The sequence below is a fragment of the Dermacentor silvarum genome, chromosome 5, assembly GCF_013339745.2.
Source record: "Dermacentor silvarum isolate Dsil-2018 chromosome 5, BIME_Dsil_1.4, whole genome shotgun sequence".
Taxonomy (NCBI): Eukaryota; Metazoa; Arthropoda; class Arachnida; order Ixodida; family Ixodidae; genus Dermacentor; species Dermacentor silvarum.
In genome coordinates this window covers 16,120,354-16,142,663 of record NC_051158.1, presented here as the reverse complement: position 1 = coordinate 16,142,663, position 22,310 = coordinate 16,120,354, and the positions used below count along the sequence as shown (strand labels likewise).

The window sequence follows — 22,310 nt, the reverse complement described above, 5'->3', positions numbered from 1 at the left end:
ATCCTATATACTCCGACACTAAAGGACTGTAGAACTACACTTATGTCTGTTTAGGCGAGACCGCTGGCGGCATAAGTTGTCAAAGCTGTTCAGCGCAGCCTATTCTCTATAATGGACTGAGTGTCTCCCACCAAAATTATCTATTAAAGTGGCAGCCATTATTCGTTGTGAGTTCAAACGGTGCGAATAAATCAAGCGCTGTTCAATTGGCCCTTGCTTTTCACAACGCTGTACGCATCTCCGTGAAATGGAATACACGAACAGAGTACGCGCGTGGTGGGCTAAAATGAAGGCGTCGATGCTGGCGTGCCGTATGCGCAGTGCGTTGTTGGTTCTGAGAAATAGTCAGGCAAGGCGAGATTTAAAGTCGCTCGTAGCTCAACCGAACGGAAGAGAGCGAGGCGCCCGCGAACAGGCATGCCCGAGCACGCAATTCAATGTGCAATCGTCGGGGGTGGCAAGAAACTACTCAGCAGCTGGCGGCTGCAGAGATGCTACTCCAGGCCACGGACGTGATACTGGTCGTGGCCGCGGCTGGTTTCCTCTTTTGCTGGCCGGTCAACTCAGCCGACATGGGATGGGACGCGGTGAGCGTTAAGAACGGTGAGTAACGTTGACGGTGCTGTTGTCGTCATTGTTGTTGTTGTCGTCGTTGCGTGCTCCTTGTAGTTCTTTTCTCTTCCAAGTGTTGTCCTCTGGTCAGCTGCAGTGAAGCCGAAATGCGTGGTTAGTAGCGAAACCACGACGAGTGATGTTGTTGCTGTGTTGCACTGATTGTTGCTGTCGTTGTTTCATGTCATGTTTTTACTCCCTATACTCATATAGACACGGCGTACTATTAACGTTTTGTAGCATCGATGCTACATCAATCCATAAGCTAGCACCTGCGGAGTCTACTTTCATAATAGAACTTGCGCGGGTTTAAAACTGCTTCTTTGTCTAATTCAGGAAAGTGCCAGTACAAGGGCAAGGAAATTCCGCGGGGAAGTCACGTGGACGTGGAGCACCCTTGCGAACGCTGGAAATGTGAGCTCACCGAGGACCTAGTGCTGTTCTTGGGGTAAGTCCGCCGTTACCCGACCTCTCTCTCCTTGAAAATTGCTACGCTTAAGAGGAACCTACAGCTCGGGGACAACTTCGATTTCCCTATTAGAAGACATATAAAAAGCAGAAAGGCCTTTGACACAACCGCTGGACCGATTTGAATGATATGTGTTGCAGTTGCGCGAGAAAGTCTTTTTTTTAATTAATATTGCTGAAAAACGAAGTTTTAAAATTTATAACTCAGCATCAAAAAATAGATATCGCATTTTTGTAAACTGCATAAGCTAAAGTATCTCAAGTGGACAAATATTATATATAAGTTTATAGCTTTCATGACGTTGTTAAAGCGCTTACAAAGGTTTTGCAGATGTCTATTCGCAAATTAGCGCTGCAATTCTGATTGCTGTAATACATTAATTTTGTTCGCTTTAGGCAAAGTAATAGGTTCAGCTTACAAAATTATGATATGGTCTTTATTGCTGAGTTACGGTGTTGTAAGCTCAATAATGAGTTACCTTTGTTTTTTTTTTTTTTGTTTTTTTTTTTGCAATTTCAACAGTTTCTGTGAAAAACTGCAGTCAGAATTTTCTTTTGTTTATATTCGCCTGTCTATTCTCGTTCAGATTCACGAAACAAGAAATTTCTCACCTCAATAATCAAATTCGGGCCAGAAAGGGTAGCATTGAGATATTCGACTCAACTTCCCAAACCAGCATTTTTAAATACCCGTACAACTAAAAAATTTCGCCGTTCGAATAGTCCCACTGACAACCTTTCGAGACAGCCCCACGCCTCACTAGTCAATTCTCCTGCAGGTGCGGTTTTTCAGAAGTGCAGGCGCCGTGTAAGACCGTCAAAGGAACCGGGGTGTACCCGAAGTGCTGTCCCAAACCGGTGTGCCCAAGTCATCATGGCCGGTGAATAAAGATGTACAAACGAACAGCTTCAGCAAGCTGTATTCATCGCAGTATTCAGTACATGTGTGACCAAGCTACAAGTGAGTTTTAGCTTGTTCGTAAACGTAATGAAATTTCCATGATACCGGGCTGCCAGAGACGTAAACACGAGTGGCCGGGTTCGTGTCGCCACCTAGTAGCGCAGAGTTTAACCAGAGAGGACACGGAGGTAAAACTGCATTAGTCTGCTTTTCATTTCCAGCAGCGCACAAGCTGACAGCGACAACAGAAAGAAGACAGGACAAATAAGCTCAGGTGAACAAACATCGCGATCAGTGTAAATCGCGGAGGCATACAATATTATGAAGAGTAAGGACATGTGTTCAAGCCAACCTTCGGTTTCTTTATCTTACGACGAGATCGATTTTAGTGGTCGTTCTTGAGTGCGCAAAGATTATCACATACTTGTCCCCCACCCTTTCGTTTTCAATGTTTATATATTTAGCAATTTGCGTCCAAACAAAATTTTCAGTTTTTATACCTGCGCTTGTCCCGTCTTTCTTGTTTTGTCTTGTCAGTTTCTGTGCTGCTGAAAATGAACAGTTTCCAACATGGCCGCTTTTTTATTCTTTATATTCTACTTAGCTGCTAGTGTGCAATTTCGGCAGCAAAGTATTCGTCAAAACGCAACCGTCTTTTTTTTTTTTATTCTACATGAACGCCCATGTAACACGAAGACGTGTCTAACGCGTTGTGGTTGAATAAAGTGTGTCAAGATGTTGCGATTCAGGTTGCTGCAATTCACGTCTCCAGTAACCCGTTCTTCCCTGAAGGTTTATTGTTTATTGTTCATATTTCAGTGCCTGCAAGCAGTTGTAAAGCCTTGGCTACAGGTCACTAGTACATACAAGAGCATGAACATATTAAAATATGAACACATAACAGCATTTTCACCAATACCACATGCTGAAGCAAATATGCAAAGCATTAGTTTGTATAAGAATCTAACCATTTGTTTCCATGCAGTGTGTAGCCTGCTAGGTAGAGTTGAGCACTTGTCCACGGCAGTGGACAAATTTCTGTGATTTTTGTAGGAAGCTTAGTGCTTCCGAGAAGCTCTTGTGCATAATGTCAACTTCAGTACACAACAGAAGTTTCTATAGCTGCCCCTGGAAGATGCCACCAACCACAGTTTTTACTCAGCTTCAATATTGACGCCATGTTGTATGCTGTTCCGGCGAGTAAGTGACACGCATCCCCTCACTTTTATTTATAACTTTCGTGACATTGCGGTTAAGTACACATAACTGTCTACACGGGATAGAAGAAGCTTTCTGAGCTCCCCCCCCCCTCCCCACAAGGCCTGTCAATTCAGTCATAAAACTTTATTATCGATACTGAGAGTGGTGGGTTCTGCGACCCCACCAGATGGCCCTCAGTCGGTGCTGAGGACGACCTCTTAGGCTCGTGCTGTGACCCGGACCTGTCTATATGGGGCTCAGTGAAGCTTAAGTTCTTTCTGCATATCATATTTTCTAAAATGTCCACTGCAGGGAACACGAAACGCTTGACAGGAACAACACGTGCGCGGGAGCGTTTACCGAGCAGTGCAGTCCTCGCTCCTCTTACTTTCAGTTTGCTTGGTTTTTTTTTTTTTTTTTTTTAATATTCGTCTCCTATTTTCATGCAGTAACCCTATGTTTATTATTTTATCCACTGAACTAATAGAAATAAACGACCGAATTACTTACCAGCAGCTCCTGCCACAGCAAATTGAAGGCCACCTGTCAAAGCAAGTTCAAGTGCCGCCGCTAGTGTTATGGCAACGTCAATCAATCATTCTCCCGTCAGAAATAATGTGCAACACAAATATGTACGACGTTGTCTGGCAAGTGGAAAGCGGCACGTATTTGCTCTAAATGCAAGGTATCAGGGACGCAGCCTGGGAGATGGGGCACACCGGACGCGTCGTCCCCTCCACAACCCCCAAATTTCTGCGTATCAGGATACCTGTCATAAAGCGACGTGCGACACCGCTCGTCAAGTGCCTGCCCTTCCCCTCTCCACGAAATAAATTCCTGGCTACACCACTGCAAGGTATACCTTCGCAATACCGGCAAACTGTCTTTTTTTTTTTTTCTCATTCCATAACTCGGAGTAACGTGCGCTCCACCCACACTCTTGTATTCAAGCTTGCGTTTGTTAATGTGGTGGCAGGAACTTCCCCCTATTGGAGCAACAGAGAGCAGTCGGCACCTGCACTCACTGCCGCTGGTGCGGATGTTGTCCACTGCAGTGGACATTCTGTATCTTGTGAAATAAACATTTGAAAGCACGAAAAAATTTCTTCTCTGTTTCTGGACGCATATGGATAGAAAACTAAAGCTAAAACAGTTTGCATATGTAATTCTGCTTCACGCAATAAAGGGTTAATAAAAACATGTACTTGCTAAACTCATTTGCGTCAAACATCCTGTGCGCCAACTTCACACAGATACTCAAGTTAAAAACATCCATGTCAGATGAACTGGCATTGTACACCTGCTGCAGCCGCCGTCATAACTCTCTCATAAATTATTATTATTTACGTAATAATTAGGCTGTATGCTGCACATTCAATTCAACGACTCGAAGCAGACGGCCCATAAATTACGGAGCACACAAAAGCCAAACAACCAACTGTGCATTTAGAGGAAGGTGTCGGAACAGTGAATGTGTTCATTCATGTGCAAGACAAATACAATCCCATCATCATCACATTTTCATTCCTTTATAATAAGGTGAACGTATCTTGATACATACCTCTGGAAAGCATACAGAAACTAACACAGTCATACGTTTTATGTCAATAGTGTTTTTTAGGCTATACAATTTTTTTTCAAACAAGGACTATGAGAGTACAGTGAACGTGGCGTTATTACAGATGAGTTGTAAGGCAAGGCTGACATGTTTTGCCACTAATTACGTGAGATTCAGCAGACTATAGTTAGCAATAAAATTGGTAATTGACGTTTTTTATAACCACCGTGGGAGTAAACAGTTGTATGACAAATTTATAGGCGGTCTCATTTCAATGCACTGCCATTCTTGAAAAATCTTGAGAATTCCTTCTACTTCGAGATATTTGTCATTGAACCTCAACTCTAAATCCTGGCACTAGCGAAACCAGCGCGCCTGGAGCGCAGGAAAGGCTGCCCCGATATTATGACGTCACATGAAAGCGCCCCGTGACAACAAGCGCGTCGAAGTTTAATGCTGAACGTCGCATAACAGGGCACGTTATGGTACATGTTTGGCAGGCAAAACCTGTCATACCAGTAGTACCTGCCGATATTTTCAAACTTCGCTCCTTTCGTCATGAGGTACGTGTTTCCGTCTATTGTAATATCGGAGCTGCCGCTCTGGCGCTCCCGGCAGGCCCGGGATCGAAGTTTCCTGGTTTAAGCGTTGAAATTTAACGATGAATGCCTTAAATTGGAAGGGATTTTCAAGTTTTTTTACTATAATTTATTTTTGAATATGTCGAATAAGGTGCGAGTATTAGGTCCAAATTAGGTTGGATATTAGGTGCGAATACACGTTGAACATGCGAAAATGCGTTGAAACCTGTGACGTCACCCTCACAGACAGGCGCTGCAGTTCTGAATCGAAGTTTGAGAGAAATTACTTAGGCTTTCATTTTCTCCGCTAGCAAGCAATTTCGAATGCGTTCACAGAACACACATGCTTAAGAAAGGGGACATGCACACTGAAAGAGCGCTGCTTTGAGCGCTCTTTCCTAAGTACGTGCGCGGTGAACAAATTGAAGATGCAACGTTACCAACTCGCCCAATTTCAACAATTGTAGCGAGCAATGTCTTTCTTTTTTGCCACATTGAATACATAGTCGAAAGACAACTGCGCCACTTTAAACTTGCGTTGTGCAACTCCTGCGTGTTCTTTTTTAAGGTTTCAAAGGAGCCCAGACACGCGTGGATACGACCACTCGAGGGGAGGGGGGAGAGGATGAGCGGTTGAACCTGGCTAATTGGTATCTGGTACAGATGTGTAATTGGTAAAGCAATTACCTACATGTCCATTAAGTGAAAATGCATTATTTTATGAATTACTCATAAAAGTGAATACTTATTCCGCGTGAATGTATAGTGGCAACTTGCTATAGCGCTCTGGCTTGTCGACTTTGGGGCTAATGTCAACAAAAAATGCAGCAAGATGAACCAACGGGCAAGTTTGTTGACATTCATCTTCAAAACTTAATAAAGCGGAACGGAAAGAGAACGACAGGGCAAAGCGCTTCTTCGCAATTGAAATATTTATTTAACAGGCTTCACATTTATAAAGAAAGAAGTGATCGTGTATGCGGTGCAATGCAGGAGCAACAAATCAAAACGATAACCAATAGTTAATCATGGAGGAATGGGAAAAGTAAAAAAAAAAAAAAACTTGGAGGACGCTTAAGCTTCGCCTTTAAGAGTAGAACGCGATAGCGTTATCGGGACCCGTTCGCATCGCATCGTTCGCATACGGCAAGTAGGCTTCATTCACTGCAACACTTAACGTGGGAAAGCCAGCTTACAAAGACCAAGCTTACACCGACCCCCTTAATGTCGGATTCACTTGTAAACTGAAATGCATTGCTGCAAAGACGTTTTTCCAGGGGCAACATAAGTGGTCTTATATTAAAATGTGAAGGCCCTAGCAGCTTCTTTATTATTTTATTAATTGCTTGCTATTGCCCCGACGCACGCAGGTCTGGTAGAAATGTTTGAGTTTCCTCGTACCAGAATTAGGTTTTCTCGTACATTCAAATTACAATCCGACGTCGATTGGTAAACAATCCGACGGCGAATCCGACGCCGAATGGTAAAGTCGTACTTTACCATTTTTCTGATGGATTTCACGGTAAGAAATTCAATTTTTGTTCACCAAAACCTTGCACCACGTGAAGGGCCTGCGCGGTCGATGTGGTTGGATGATTTTCTCTGCCACCCGCGATCACACGCCGGTTGACGACGCAGGATTTTCTGCGACCCGGGGGCCCTAAACGCTATCGCGTTAAAAAGTGGTTGCCTGTAGAGCTAGGGCGTTGCGCTGCTAATCCCGAGGTCGCGGGATCAAATCCCGGCTACGGCGACCGCATTTCGGTGGAGATGAAATGCAAGAACGCCCGTGCCCGTTAGAGAACTTCAGGCGGTCAAAATAAACCAAATTGTGGCTTTGCCTCGTAAAACCTCAGACTCTAATTTTTTTAGATGTTGATGAGGCGCTGACAAGGACAAACGTAGCTGACTGCAATGATATCCTCATGAACTTGAGTTTTAATTCGTGTACCAGTGGTAGAGCACCAGCAATGGTAACGAAGTCAGTGAGAAGCGTAAAAGTACCAAAATCGCTAGATTATTCCCGTTCTGCGGTAAATCAAAGGCTCTATATATGCATGTCACCGACATCAAAACATAAAGTGCGTCGCCCTTCGGGCAATGCATTGAAAGCTATTGCAAGGTTCAGCGTTGCGCTGAAGCTCCTCCCACACAATACACGGTGGTTGCACGTTTGCGCGACATGGCACGCTGGGCAACTGCTGCCACGCAGCAGAAACAGCGCCCCGACACCTGTGTTAGTACACAGGCGTCTCATAACGCTGGCGCGATCTATACCTGCTGCTTTGTAGCCATCGCGCATCGATGGTGCACGAGTTAAGACCGAGGAAAAAATGACCGCCCCTTCCATTCTGTGAAGATGGTCGAACAGCGAAGCTATGCATTCGCGGGCGCTTGGCTCCATCGTGCCGAAGAGCGCGCGGCGCAAAACTGCTTATATACTCCCGAGGAAGAAGCCGCCAGACGCGAGCGCCAGCGAGAGCTTGCTCACATCGTGAAGAAAGTGCTATAGGAACGCCGTCGCCCGTGGAAACCGACGCGCCCCATCCCCCGCAACCCACTAGGAACACGGCTATGCCAGTTGGTATACCCCCGGTGAACGGGAATTGCGTCACGAGCGCCAGTTTCTCCCCTGGTGCTTGGTAGGACATGCTTATGAGAAAAAAAATAGAAAACATAAACCTGCTGTTATGGCAACAGTTTTCTGATGCGCGTGGGGGAGACGGCCATGCCGCTTGTCTGCAATGCGCTTGACGAGTGTGCGATTTTCTCGGAAGACGCAAGAGGAAACTAGCACGAGTTCTGTTTGCTTATTCTAACAGCTGTCATTTTCAGCCTTTTTTTTCGTGTGTGTGTGTGTGTGTGTGTGTGTGTGTGTGTGTGTGTGTGTGTGTGTGTGTGTGTGTGTGCGTGTGCGTGTGCGTGTGCGTGTGCGTGTGCGTGTGCGTGTGTTTGTGCGTGTGCGTGTGTGTGTGTGTGTGTGTGTGCAATGACCATTTCCTTTTGCGTGTGTGGTTCATGTATTGAATAAAACGCCAGCAGCGTATGTGTGTTTTCTAAAATTTTACCCGATTCCGTTATGATACGTGAGCCAGCATACCATAGCACGTGGCTACTGCGTTTCGGCGGGACAATAAAAGGCAGTGAAATGCGCTTTATATTGCAATGTTATTCGCAACTCTTGGACATCAGGAGATGCAATACACAAAAGAATATTGCAGACCTGAGTATCTCGCGTCTACAACTGCACATTCTATAGGCGCATATACATAAAGCTTCTTACACTTTCTGAATAGCAATAGTCATGTTCTTTTTTTTTTTTACTTTGCATGACACAATCCTACAAACGCAAATCGTTTGTCGCAACATTTATCTGTGATTACTCATGCAAAAAATTATCACTAAGCGAGACCGGTTCAAAGGCTGAAGGCAGCACATTTCGCATACCCAAACACAAGCAAGGTGGAGTTGTCCGTGCTGGAGCTGTGGTTGGGAAAAAAAACGGAATAAGTTTTATGCTTACACACAATGCAATTGCAGGAACAAATTTCAGCCCTCTTTCCACAAAACAGTGCTTTCCATTCATGTACGTCAGCTCTTATTGGATTGTGTTGTGGGATTTGTGCTAAAAATATGGCCAAAAAATTTAACAATCCACATTTTTATTTTAACTGCTACTATATCGAAGTAACAGGTTTGGTAATGCTGCTTTCTCAATAGCTGTCTCAAAACACTGATCAGTTTCTTGCAGCTAAATTATCTTGATCCCTGAATTTATTTACTTCTCAATAAGGCACTGACGGATTACATTGTTCAACCTTTTTGTATATTCCTTGTCTTCCTGTTCTGCGAATGCCTATTACTGGAAGACGATCTTCCAATAGTTGTAAGCACCTGGTGAACGGTCTATGAGCATTTCCTACTCTAGAATAATTTTTGCACAATACTTTGCGGGAACACCGGAGCGCGTGGCTCGCTAAGCGCCGACTTAAGCACCTTCGTACCGCGCCAGCGCGACTTGACCGAAAGTAAATACGCTCGTTCTGAACAAAATCCCCTCGTCTGCTTAGTTCTCAGTTAACAACCGCGAACATCGCAGATGAATATTCGATAAAGAACAACAGACAAGCAGGCGTTTTCTTTTAATATTTTTTATTATGTATATTTTTTGGCGACACACATTTTGCTGCGTAATGTAAATGCACCCGGCGCCGTAGCAGTCACGCCATAAAAACAGCGCTCCTTCAATTGGTTTCCGCACCTTGTGAAGCTCTAGGTGACTTGCAATGTCTAACCAAGAACAGGCAAGCACAATGTTCTCTAACTTAATATATTCGTCCATGCAGCAAACATTAAAGCATCTTCAGCAAAGATAAATTATCAGTATTTTACTCCATAAAGCCAACAGTCGCCGAGACATAACGAAACGTACTTTCCGTCAGCGAGTCAGCTAGCACTTACTCGACTCAGAAGCTGCTGTCGATAGATAGTTTCAATGGATTTACACACTACAGAGAAATGTACCGCATACGGAATACTCTTCCTTTTGCCTTATAGCCGTTTTGCTAAGGTTAGCGGCTATTCGCTACATAACTGCATAAAAAGCGTGCTTACCTTTCATTTTCTTGGAAGCGAAAAGGGGCCCTGCTGTCCCTTCTCGTGTTGGCCCACCACAGAGCCGCGCAGAACGTCTTGTGGCCTTTCTTCTATTTTTCATACATCGCTGGAGCACTGGCCGATCCAGAAACAAAATGTTGCAGCGCACAGTAGAAGGGAAAGGCGTGCACGTGTGCAGAGGTGCAGAGAGCGGCAGGGACAAACGAACGGAATGGCAGCCGAAGCGATAAGAGTAAAAGCGCCACCCGTTGGCAGAACTAGTGAAGAGACTAAATAAAGATACAGCATGCAAAAAAAAAAAATACTCAAAAACACATTTTACTTCTGCACAGAATTGCATCACTTTACTTTTTTGCTATGTAGGTTGAAAAGATAGAGACACATATGCAGAAGTTACTGAACTTTCCTTTGTCTGCCATTGTCATGGCGACGCTTTATTGCCAATACCGAAACTAGCCCCACTGTCCACCCCCTGCTAGGAACGCCGTCGCCCGTGGACGCCGACTTTTATTGACCCTTTTCGCGGCGCTCCCGTGGGCGCTGCCATGTTTGATCACGTGGTGACGCGTCCATTGCTTGCCTCAACTGCCTCCGTTGCCTCCTTGTTTACAATGCAAATGTATGACGCCGGCGCGGCTTAGAAAACCTCTGTTTTCGGAGATATCCTAGAGTGTGACTTGGTGGACGACACGAAGCTTTGATCACAGCTTCAGAGAACATGCAAAAGCGCTTTCGGAGCTGATTCAGCTATGTCCAAACGGCGCAAGCAGCGTATATATGGTGCTTGTTCTAAAAGCGGGGCTAAATATGTATTCCAAGCTATCCAAACATTCCGCTCATGAATACAGTCAGGATTAGTGTGTTTTGCTCTTTCTTCTTTATTCGGCACGTATTTTGAAGCAGTGGCTTGTCAGTTTCTGACTCAGTGAAGTTCCTCGGGGCGGCTACTATATGAGTATTTTCTGCCTAATCGCTCGCGGGTGTGCTCAGTTCCGATAGATTTGTTCTTGCTGCGCACAAGGCTTGAAACGTATAGCTGTTTTGTACATTGTAATACCTTGTAGCAAATATATATATATATATATATATATATATATATATATTACAGCTATAGTAACTTGCTTACTCTTGTGGACCGTCGCGAAACATTCAGCTTCGACCATTCGTGCGCCATCGGTGTAGTCCGTCATTTATTGTGCGTATACAGTGCGCATATATTCAAGTGTGCGCCCATTCACTTATTCTTGATACGTCGGCGATAGAGTGGGCGTAAGTTTTCCTGCCATTTGGGACAGATGTGTATAGATAACGTGCGCGAAACTTACTATGACAGGAAGCGCGCTACTCCATTTGCCATTGTTTAACGAGTGGTACTCACCCTTGCCGACGTTCTGGGGATGAAGCCCTTTCTTTGAAGGTTAGCGATATGGGCAAATTTTTGCATCCTCGATGAAAGCCGTACATCTCGAAGTGCCGGTAACACGCTCGGACACTTGCAGCAGCGGTCCGCGAACTTGGCCACACAGATTCATTCCATTCCTTAAGATGCCAGTCACTATTTTTGCAGCCAGCTACTGCACACGTCTTCAATCCGCATGATTCAATCTAGCATGATTGGAGCACAGTGTGTTAGCGAAAACTCGGTTGCATTTCCGACAGCTGATCGCACAGAAGCAAGGTAGAAGCGGGAATGGTTTCGTATTCGTGCGCGGTCGCTGAGGAGACGTATGGCGCGCCGCCGTGAGCGCCATCTCGTCTCTCTAAAACAAACTGCTCCGCGAAAAGGGTCGATACCCCGGCGCCTCTCCTCCTCCTTACCGGCGCGCACTCCGTTTGGTCGGCCCGTCTCCTCCCGGCGAGCTTGCTTGCCATCCGTTGTCTGCACACAGCTGCTCGGCAGGAACGCTACACTGTGCACCGCACAGCGCTCATGCCAGCGGCAGCAGAACCCGGTTACGAATGATGTAGTGAGGCCGAGATATATCCTCGGCTGCGACTGCACTACTCAAACATGCACTGTCCAAACGATGCTAAAGGTTGCACGTAATCATTGCACTATAGCTGGACAAGCAGTGCGCATTTTCAAAAAAGATTAAACGCCTTCAGCCTGCAGTCACCCGAGCTCTGTGACTACTTGCAGTGGCGCTCTTCGTCAAAGACAGCATTAAAAAAATGTCACAGTTTCGCCCTAAGGGCGAAGCAATGAATGCGATAGCAACACAGCAATGTCATACGAAGTAAGGTGAGCGGCTTTGGTAGCAACAACACGCAGAACTGTTGTCGACGCCATCGGCGTTTTGCCCGCGTTAGCTCAAAATGCGTGCGGCGTTGGTGACTGTTGCTGGAGCCTCTGATATAAATAGGCACTTGGTGCCGCAGCTAAACGTCGCCTCCCTTCCCTCCCCCTCCCCCACGGCCTCTCGCGCGTCCGAAGAAGGCGCGTTTGCTCTACATATATGGTGATTGTAAAGGAGAAAAGAGACGCCTACTTCTGCAGCCCTTAAGCGAGCACGGCGCAGAACGCGCGTTTGTTCTCCGCCGTGCGTTCACTCCCCGTGAAAGACGCGCCCCTCGCGCCCTTTCACTCGCACATACAGCGTTCGGCGCGCGGCGACGATTTCATCTCCAAATGACGTCATACGGAACCTCACGGCGACGGCGACGGCGACGGCGACGCCGACGGCAGAAATCTGCTTTTGAGTGTCCATATAATTGCTATCGCAATAAAAAAAAAAACATCTTTGCTTTGGATGCCGACGCCGGATTTTCTGCGACACGGGGCCCTTAACGTTGTCGCGTTAAAACCGGAATCGTTAAAGACAGCTTAGGCTCCGCGCTCAAAAAAAAAGTTGTCGCAGTTTCACCTGAAAGGCGAAGCATCAATTGCGATAGCAAATTTGTAGAGAGCTATACGGAGTAATGATTGTAGCTTTATCAGGTGTATAACCTTGGACATGCAGCAGCACCGGCAACACGCCGAACTGTTGTCGACGCCGTCGGCGTTATGCCCGCGTTCGCACAAAATGCGTACGGCGTTGGTGACTGTTGCCGGAGCCTCTGATATAAATAGGCACTTGATGCCGCAGCTAAACGTCGCCTCCCCCCCCCTCCCCGCCACGGCCTTTCGCGCATCGGAAGAAGGCGCGTTTGTTCTACATATATGGTGATTGTAAAGGAGGAAAGAGACGCCTACTTCTGCAGCCCTTAAGGGAGCACGGCGCAGAACGCGCGTTTTCTCTTCGCCGTGCGTTCACTCCCCGTGAAAGCCTGCGTCCCTCGCGCCCTTTCACTCGCACATACAGCGTTCGGCGCGCGGCGACGATTTCATCTCCACTGACGTCATACGGAACCTCACGGCGACGGCGACGGCAGAAATCTGCTTTGGAGTGTCCATATAATTGCTATCGCAATAAAAAAAAGAAAACACACACACACACACACACACACACACACACACACACACACACACACACACACACACACACACACACACACACACACACACACACACACACACACACACATCTGACCACCTAGTGAAGTTGCGTTTCCACAACCACGTCGACCAGTTGGAACAGGTTGACTGCCCACAGAATTCCATTACATGAGTTCGTGTTTAAACTATTAAAGAAGTCAATTAAAGGCATCGAGCAACAGGCGCACAACACATGGAGAAGTTTATTGTCATCTCTACATTTTTACATTTCACTGGTGTAACACCATTCATTATTCTTGATATACTGGTATCTGTTTACACACTATTACACACAATTATACACTAGGCATTTGTAACAAAATTTGATCAGTTTCGAACAGTTATACAATGTTTAGGCTATTACATTGTACTTTCGTTCAGCCTTACACAGTTATACTTCGTTTAGTTTGACTCACAATACATTTGAAAATGCACTTGCAAATGGATCAGCCTTGTATTTTTATACAATGTTTAGGCTGCCCCTTATTTCTCACAAAATTGTTATTCTTTAAATGTTGTCGGGGTCACATAATTCCATTTTTCCCTAAAGTTCAAAGACTTAAAGGCGTGTTAATATGGAATAATTGAGATTTCAACTGTGTTTTCTTTTACTGTCCAAAATTTCGTATGCCATTTTTTAAGAAAATTGTCTATTCCATTTTTTTCTAGCTCTTTATTTAATATTTTGCACATCATGATTCTGGTGTTTTTTAATACCAGATACACCGCTTTTTCGGGCTTTTTTTTTTTAATTTCAGCAAGCCCTCTTTTTTCCACAAATTATACATTATTACTATGGTCAGTAATTTTTCAAAGAGGTTTTTCTTCTCTTCTTTGGCTAGATTTGTTCTGAACTTGGTATTGGCTATCTTCCAAACAACTTTTGCTGAAGGGCATTCTTTGAATGCATGTCTTTGCGATTCAGGTTGTTTGCAGTTAGGACATTCCTCTGATGGTGTGATCCCGAACCGTGCAAGTCTTATTTTTGTCGGGAGAACTCCCCACCGTCTTTTCCATTCAAAGTCTTTCACTTCCTTCGGTAATTGCGCTTGTTTCCAAAATTTCCACTTATGTGGTAGACTTTTTGGTACATCATCCATATTCAACTCCTTCAGAGCCATTGTAGCGCTTATTTCTGCGGTCTTTATGTCTGCTAGTGGGGTTTCTGGACAGAGTTCCTCGATCGCTTTTTTTGTGTTCACTGCTTCTTTGTAAAATTGAAGCGGGATTTCGGCTCTTGGGCCGTGAGAAAGCGATCAAGAGTGCTAATCCAATATCTCAGTAAAGGTTTTCCAAGGGAGTTATTCTCGTTAATTAATGAGCTTACTGTTTTTGCTGCCAGAGTTCGTGCTGTTAGAGAAACGTTTGGTATCCCTAAACCCCCTTGTGATGGGGGTATTCTAGTAACTGTTTTTATAACTGGTGCTGGTTTCTTTCCCCAAAGGAAGCTCCCTATGAGGGTAGTCAACAGGCGCACAACACAAGGAGAAGTTTATTGTCATCTCTACATTTTTTACAATTCACAGGTGTAACACCATTCATTTTTCTTGATATACTGGTATCTGTTTACACACTATTACACACAATTATACACTAGGCATTTGTAACATAAAATTTGATCAGTTTTGAACAGTTATACAATGTTTAGGCTATTACATTGTACTTTCGTTCAGCCTTGCACAGTTATACAATGTTTAGTTTGACTCACAATACATTGGAAAATGCACTTGCAAATGGATCAGCCTTGTATTTTTATACAATTTTTAGGCTGCCTCTTATTTCTCACAAAATTGTTATTCTTTAAATGTTGTTGGAGTCACATAATTCCATTTTTTCCTAAAGTTCAAAGACTTAAAGGCGTGTTAATATAGAATAAGTGGGATTTAAACTGTGTTTTCTTTTACTATCCAAAATTTCGTATGCCATTTTTTAAGAAAATTGTCTATTCCATTTTTTTCTAGCTCTTTATTTAATATTTTGCACATCATGATTCTGGTGTTTTTTAATACCGGATACACCGCTTTTTGAGGCTTTTTCTTGATTTCAGCAAGCCCTCTTCTTTTCCACAAATTATACATTATTATTATGGTCAGTAATTTTTCAAAGAGGCTTTTCTTCTTCTCTTCTTTGGCTAGATTTGTTCTGAACTTGGTATTGGCTATCTTCCAAACAACTTTTGCTGAAGGGCATTCTTTGAATGCATGTCTTTGCGATTCAGGTTGTTTGCAGTTAGGACATTCCTCTGATGGTGTGATCCCGAACCGTGCAAGTCTTATTTTTGTCGGGAGAACTCCCCACCGTCTTTTCCATTCAAAGTCTTTCACTTCCTTCGGTAATTGCGTTTGTTTGCAAAATTTCCACTTATGTGGTAGACTTTTTGGTACATCTTCCATATTCAACTCCTTCAGAGCCATTGTAGCGCTTATTTCTGCGGTCTTTATGTCTGCTAGTGGGGTTTCTGGACAGAGTTCCTCGATCGCTTTTTAATGCGATAGCAATTATATGGACACTCCAAAGCAGATTTCTGCCGTCGGCGTCGCCGTCGCCGTTGCCGTCGCCGTCGCCGTCGCCGTCGCCGTGAGGTTCCGTATGACGTCAATGGAGATGAAATCGTCGCCGCGCGCCGCCGAACGCTGTATGTGCGAGTGAAAGGGCGCGAGGTACGCGCGCTTTCACGGGGAGTGAACGCACGGCGGAGAACAAACGCGCGTTCTGCGCCGTGCTCGCTTAAGGGCTGCAGAAGTAGGCGTCTCTTTCCTCCTTTACAATCACCATATATGTAGAGCAAACGCGCCTTCTTCCGACGCGCGAGAGGCCGTGGGGGAGTGGGGGGGAGAGGGAGGAAAGGGAGGCGACGTTTAGCTGCGGCACCAAGTACCTATTTATATCAGAGGCTCCGGCAACAGTCACCAACGCCGCACGCATTTTGTGCGAACGCGAGCAAAACGCCGACGGCGTCGACAACAGTTCTGCGCGTTGCCGGTGCTGCTGCATGTCCAAGTTTATACAGCTGATAAAGCTACTATCATTACTCCGTATAGCTCTCTACAAATTTGCTATCGCAATTGATGCTTCGCCTTTCAGGTGAAACTGCGACAACTTTTTTGTGTTCACTGCTTCTTTGTAAAATTGAAGCGGGATTTCGGCTCTCGGGCCTTTCCAGATCTCTGTTGTGACAAAGCGATCAAGAGTGCTAATCCAATATCTCAGTAAAGGTTTTCCAAGGAAGTTATTCTCGTGAATTAATAATAGTTAAAAAGATCTTGGCACAAAATTTGCAGTCATTCCGCACCTTCATAGGACAGCTCACATCGACCGCGCAGGCCCTCCACGTGGTGCAAGGTTTTGGTGGACAAAAATTGAATTTCTCACAGTGAAATCCGTCAGTAAAATGGTAAAGTACGACTTTACCATTCGGCGTCGGATTCGCCGTCGGATTGTTTACCAATCGGCGTCGGATTGTAATTTGAATGTACGAGAAAACCTAATTCTGCTACGAGGAAACTCAACCACAAACCCCTTTTCCAGCACTTCTACCAGACCTGCGCGCGTCGGGGCCATAGCAAACAATTAATAAAATAATAAAAAAGGTGCTAGGGCCTTCACATTTTAATATAAGACCAATTATATTGCCCCTGGAAAAACGTCTTTCCAGCAATGCATTTCACTTTAAAAGTGAAGCCGACTTTAAGGAGATCGGTGTAAGCTTGGTCTTTGTAAGCTGGCTTTCCCACTTTCAGTGTTGCAGTGAATGAAGCCAACTTGCCGTCTGCGAACGACGCGATGCGAACGGGTCCCGATAACGCTATAGCGTTCTACTCTTAAAGGCGAAGCTTAAGCGTCCTCCAATTTTTTGCTGGCATGCTCCGACAAATCCCCCTGAATGTATTCAAACGAAGCTTGTATTGGCTCACAAGTTTCGGTGGCATTGTCTCTCGTGGTCACGCAAAAAAAAAAAAAAAAAAAAAACACGGCAGCTTCCACAGTAGAGCATCTATTCCAGCTGCGCCGGCACCGGATCACGTGAAGTGCGCGGCCAATCAGGGTCGTTTTGTGTGTCGCGGGGAGGGAAAGGTAAGGACAGGGGGTTGTCGCGCGCTCCGCCGGGCTTCCCTCGCCTCAGATCAGTCTTGGCGACAGGTTGGGAAGGCCTCGCGTGGTGCGTTCCACCGAGGAGAAAGCTGCGCTTGAGCAACGGCGCCACGAACTCGCTCGGGAAAGGGCTCATCGTCGAGAGAATAAACTTTATTACAATATCGAGGAGACCAGTTGTGCCTCGAAGGTGGAGCCCTTAGTCCGGGGCCCCATAGGTAGCAGCCACCGCCTTTAGCATGAGGGCTTCCGAAGCCCGGGCTAAACGTCAGCGAAGAGCCGCCGACCCCGAGTTGCGGGAGCACGATGTTGAGGCCAAACGTCAGCGTAGTCTAGCCCTCCAGGAACCCGACAACGGTGGTGCACGCCTCGGCAACGCTAGCGCCAACTTCACCGGTGCGACGGCCAGGTTTCAACGCGATTTTCTCAACCGGAACTTCAGAGCCAGCTGCAGTGCGTGTGACCAGTTGTGGTTCGAGCACAGGTTGAGACACACAAGGTGACACACAACTCGTCAGGGCAATTCGTTCCGAGGAACACCGAACGAGCACAAGCTTCGCTTACCCCAATTTTCCAGTAGGGGAAGGGTTGGTCATTTTTTTTTCATTAAAGAGAGTAAAAAGCTTGTGGAATGTTTTCAGGCATTCTATACATGATTCCACTTAGCTATGGCAAGGTCTATGTGGGCCAATCCGGCGGCTGTATCAAAGTACCAGGCGTCACTCAGATAATTTGGGGCGCCACATTTGGGTGGGGGGAGGGGGGATTATATTGCAAGTGTCCACCTAGGGCATGCATCCATTCCGTCCATTGCTGAAGCTCTGATTGACTGGGCTGGGATAAGTATCAGAGGGAGACAGGCGCCCATAGACAAACTTCAGCAGCAGACGAAATGTACATGCCCACTAGGTTTAGCGCTTAGAGAACTACCCCCCCCCCCCCCCTGGTCACCCATTGCGGGTGCGGGTGCTATCCCGTGTTTAATGAAACAGAGGTTGTTTTTACAACCAATAATCAGATTACGCGACAATTAGCAGATACCTATCATATTATATAGAGAGGAGATGCTTGCGTCAGTCGCCCTTCTCTCTTGCTACACCATAGGCAATTTGTTTTTCTTCATTGTTAGCACATGCGCACGTTCGGCTTTACTTTTCCGGTTTCTTCAAGATTAACTATCGGTTATCGTTTTGATTTGTAACCCCTGCTTCATTCCCCATGCGCGATCACTCATTTGTTTATATTATGTGTCCCTGCTATCATGCACGGAGTTTAAAAAAAAAAGAAGACGCCTGCCTTCTATGAAGAAGACGAAGGTACATGCCTTCTATGCGGATGAGACGAATCCCCCTCAGTGGGTACGAGCCATGATAATAGTTCATCATCATTATCAGACGAATAGCATGTCGTTACCAGCAATCTTAAGAAGCCTCTGCCATTTTTTTGTTCTTCTTAATTAATTTGTAATGAGGATTAGACCAACTCTTTAATTACTGTACTTATGGCAGACATGTCTACACTAGGTGTTAGCGCGACTTTGAAAACATCAATTTCAATTTTTTACGACGCGGTATGTTTTGCACGGCTATTTTTTCCGCGTGTCGCGTGGTACATTGTTATATATGGTGGGCTTTCTTTAACACTGGGAAGAAATAGCAGTGCCGGATATAGCGCGTCGCAAACAATTGAAATTGATTTCAATGTCACTCTAACACCTAATGTTTACATGTCTGCCGTAAATACAGTAATTAAAAAGTTAGTTAATTAATCACTGCAAATTAATTCATTAGGAAGAACGCAAAAAATACGAGACTGTTCTTCACTTAGTTGCTGCTATAGCCACGTGCAATTGGTTTCAGCCGCATAGAAGGCTTCCGTGCATGGCAACTTAGATACGCTATGTATGTGAAGCTTGCACAATAAATGTTTCGGTTGCGTGTAAGTGCCTTAATTGTCCAGTCTTTTCTCTGTATTTATAATTTTCGTGGTGCTTCAAAAAGTTATGAAGGTCAATGACAACGATCCTTAAAAGTGCTTTCTTCCAGGCCCGCGTGCAAGCTGGTCCTTGACACCTAGCTCTCGACGGTTCGGGGCTATAGGCTGAGGACGTTCAGATGCGGGAGAACATACGTACGGCCATCGAGATGACGTCATCTATAAAATCGACTCCACTGCTGCATTGCTTTAAAGCTCCGAGTGTGTAGAAACCAGACAGAAAATATACAGTCGAACCCAGACATATCGAATCTGAAGGAGATCGCAAAAAAGTGCGATATATAGGTAATTTGGTATTAAAATAAAACCTTTATAGAAAAACTTTTACTACTGGAATTTTACTGCTGTTAATTATACACAATCATTGGGTTCGAAATGCCCAAGTTCCACTGACGTTCTTTTTTTGTTAATTTAACAAACCATTCTTTAGGTGAGAAATACGTAAACAAATCTAAAATTTCTGAAGAGACCCGCAGTTGCGATATTATGAATAAAATTTGTAGTTTATCCCATCTGACACACCATGCAGTTGCGTGTACATTTTGTGACCACATACAGCGGCATTCGAAATGCGTGAAATCAGACGAAAAAAAAAAACTGAGCCATTGAGAAAAACTTTAAACATTGCTGTATAAATGGGTGTAAATGTGTCGTAGATGGTGCAGCTTTTATAGCTTTCCTCACGGAACCATGCACTCAAATGTCTTTCTCATTAAAAACATTACAGTAGGCTCACAAAAAGCAATCACCCTGGTATTTCTGTGTACTAATTTTAACTGCAAAACTTGTCAAAGTAATCTGGTTATCTAAAAACTCTTGGCGTGTTTTGTGACGAGCTGCCGCCATAGATCATTAGAAATACTCAGAATTTATTTGCGGAATTGCGGTCACTGTGTATTTCATTGCTGCACATGACACAGATTGCGGTAGGTATGTAAGCTTTCTTTTTCTATTAAGTTTGAAGAAGTTGTTTCTGTATATCGGATGTGATACATGATGAGGTAATTGGTTAACTGGAAGCCCCGATCAACGCGTCGAACGCCGGGTCTAGGAAAACAGCAGACATGCATATCGATCGGTTATCCTAAATTTATGCTGCTGAGTCATTTCATTACGTGCGTTATGCGACGTCGCTGCGAAGCTGTTTATGCCGGAGAAAATCTTTTTTATCCTCCGCATTTCACGAATACAGTATACGGCCACATGTACTAGATATATAAATCCCGTGTTCTCTTTATGTACAAGACGTCTACAAAGGACAAAGGTAGTCACGCGTACCGAGATGTCCCAACACAATAAGCTTATTTTGACTTCCGCACAGCGAAATTACGCACCCGGGGTCACGTCGACGCTCTGAGTGCGCTCTGTCTGAGCGTATCGCGCAGTGAAGGGTTTGCTTCTGTTGGCACGACGTTTATTCGGCCCGAGTACTTGGGAGCGAACCAACAAAAGCACACACCCTATGATGATGATGATGATCACACATAACTGAAGATGAGGATCGCGCAACGTAGGATGATGATGATAATATACAAATGAATATATATATATATATATATATATATATATATATATATATATATATATATATATATATTAGACGGGATCCTCGGTTTCCTTTCTTCTCATTCATATGTACTATATATAGACTGGGTGTTTCAGCGAACATTTTCAAAAGTTTTTAACGATTGCCTGTGGCAGAAAGCACAATTCTAGTTCATGAGCTGGTCTACTTGAAGTGGCGGACATTACTTGCGCAATATATTGACATGTATAATCGACGAATCAACGAAAATTCACTAATTAGGTTTGTAACTAATTACCTCATGTATTGCAATTTACAAATTCTAGCCATGGATAAGCCTTGCGAGCTCTACGGTTAGAATTTGCAAATTGCTATATGGGCCATAAGGTAATTAGTTAGGAACTTAACTAGTATTTGTTGTTAATGAGTCAATTTTGCATTGCATTTTTTTTATTTTTCTTGCGCGAGTAATGTCCGCCTTTTCGACTAGACCAGCCCATGAGCTAGAATTTTGCTATCTGCCACAGGCAACCTTCATACATTTTTGAAAGTGTTCGTGAAACGCCCGATATATATATATATATATATATATATATATATATATATATATATATATATATATATATATATATACAGCCTTACAGCCATCGCCTGCAGTTATACGGCACACGTTAATACTGCCTGTTGCCGAAAAAAAAAAGCTTGGCGCTAATGCAATGGTAAACTCGGTGATAATGCAGTTCCAATCAACGTAAAAGCTGGTGAAGAGCGGATCAGTGATTCGCCGGTGTTTCCCTTGTGTTTTCCTCGTGTTTGTCTTATTTTATCCTGCGTTTATCTTGTGTTTAGCAACCCATCATCCGTTTTAACACCTGTGCTAAGACACAACTGGTGGGAAACCGCCACGCACATGGAGCCAAAGCCTTAGCTGATGATAGTTATAAGCGATGTTAACAAATTTATGTTAATTGATGCGCTTAATGCTTGAATATTCCTGTCTTTTAAACTATTCTGAATCATGTTAGCTTATTTTTTAACCGGTTTTGCTCAATTCAGCACTTGTTTTGATCCTGTTTTGAGCACTTGTTATTGTGCGTGATCACGCGACTGACGCCGACAGCCGGAGTGGTTCGTACTTAAAATAAAGACGCTTCTGGAAGTTTCCAAACAAAGTGCAGGAGCTACTTGCAGCTATCGACGATTCTTTCACACCCTTTATCTACGCCCGCGCGATCGCGCGTCCTTTGCTTGTCTGTATATATAAACCCATCGGGAATGGGCGCAGG

General features: G+C 44.6%; 1 protein-coding gene across 1 annotated transcript; it reads left to right on the top strand.

Annotated features, from left to right (window-relative positions):
- The first annotated feature begins 387 nt into the window (after positions 1–387).
- LOC119452308 (uncharacterized) lies at positions 388–1,992 on the top strand. Its single transcript, XM_037714537.2, has 3 exons — positions 388–603; positions 949–1,060; positions 1,860–1,992. Exons 1-3 carry the CDS (start codon positions 438–440, stop codon positions 1,963–1,965), a joined length of 384 nt encoding a protein of 127 aa, XP_037570465.1. The 5' UTR covers positions 388–437; the 3' UTR covers positions 1,966–1,992.
- Positions 1,993–22,310: the final 20,318 nt, after the last annotated feature.

What these genes read in the sequence shown, in the direction of transcription:
- LOC119452308 (XM_037714537.2), top strand. Translation starts at nt 438, where the DNA reads ATGTGCAATCGTCGGGGGTGGCAAGAAACTACTCAGCAGCTGGCGGCT. An exon ending in CGCGGTGAGCGTTAAGAACG is followed by an intron (nt 604 to 948) that starts GTGAGTAACGTT and finishes TGTCTAATTCAG; the next exon opens with GAAAGTGCCAGTACAAGGGC. An exon ending in GACCTAGTGCTGTTCTTGGG is followed by an intron (nt 1,061 to 1,859) that starts GTAAGTCCGCCG and finishes ATTCTCCTGCAG; the next exon opens with GTGCGGTTTTTCAGAAGTGC.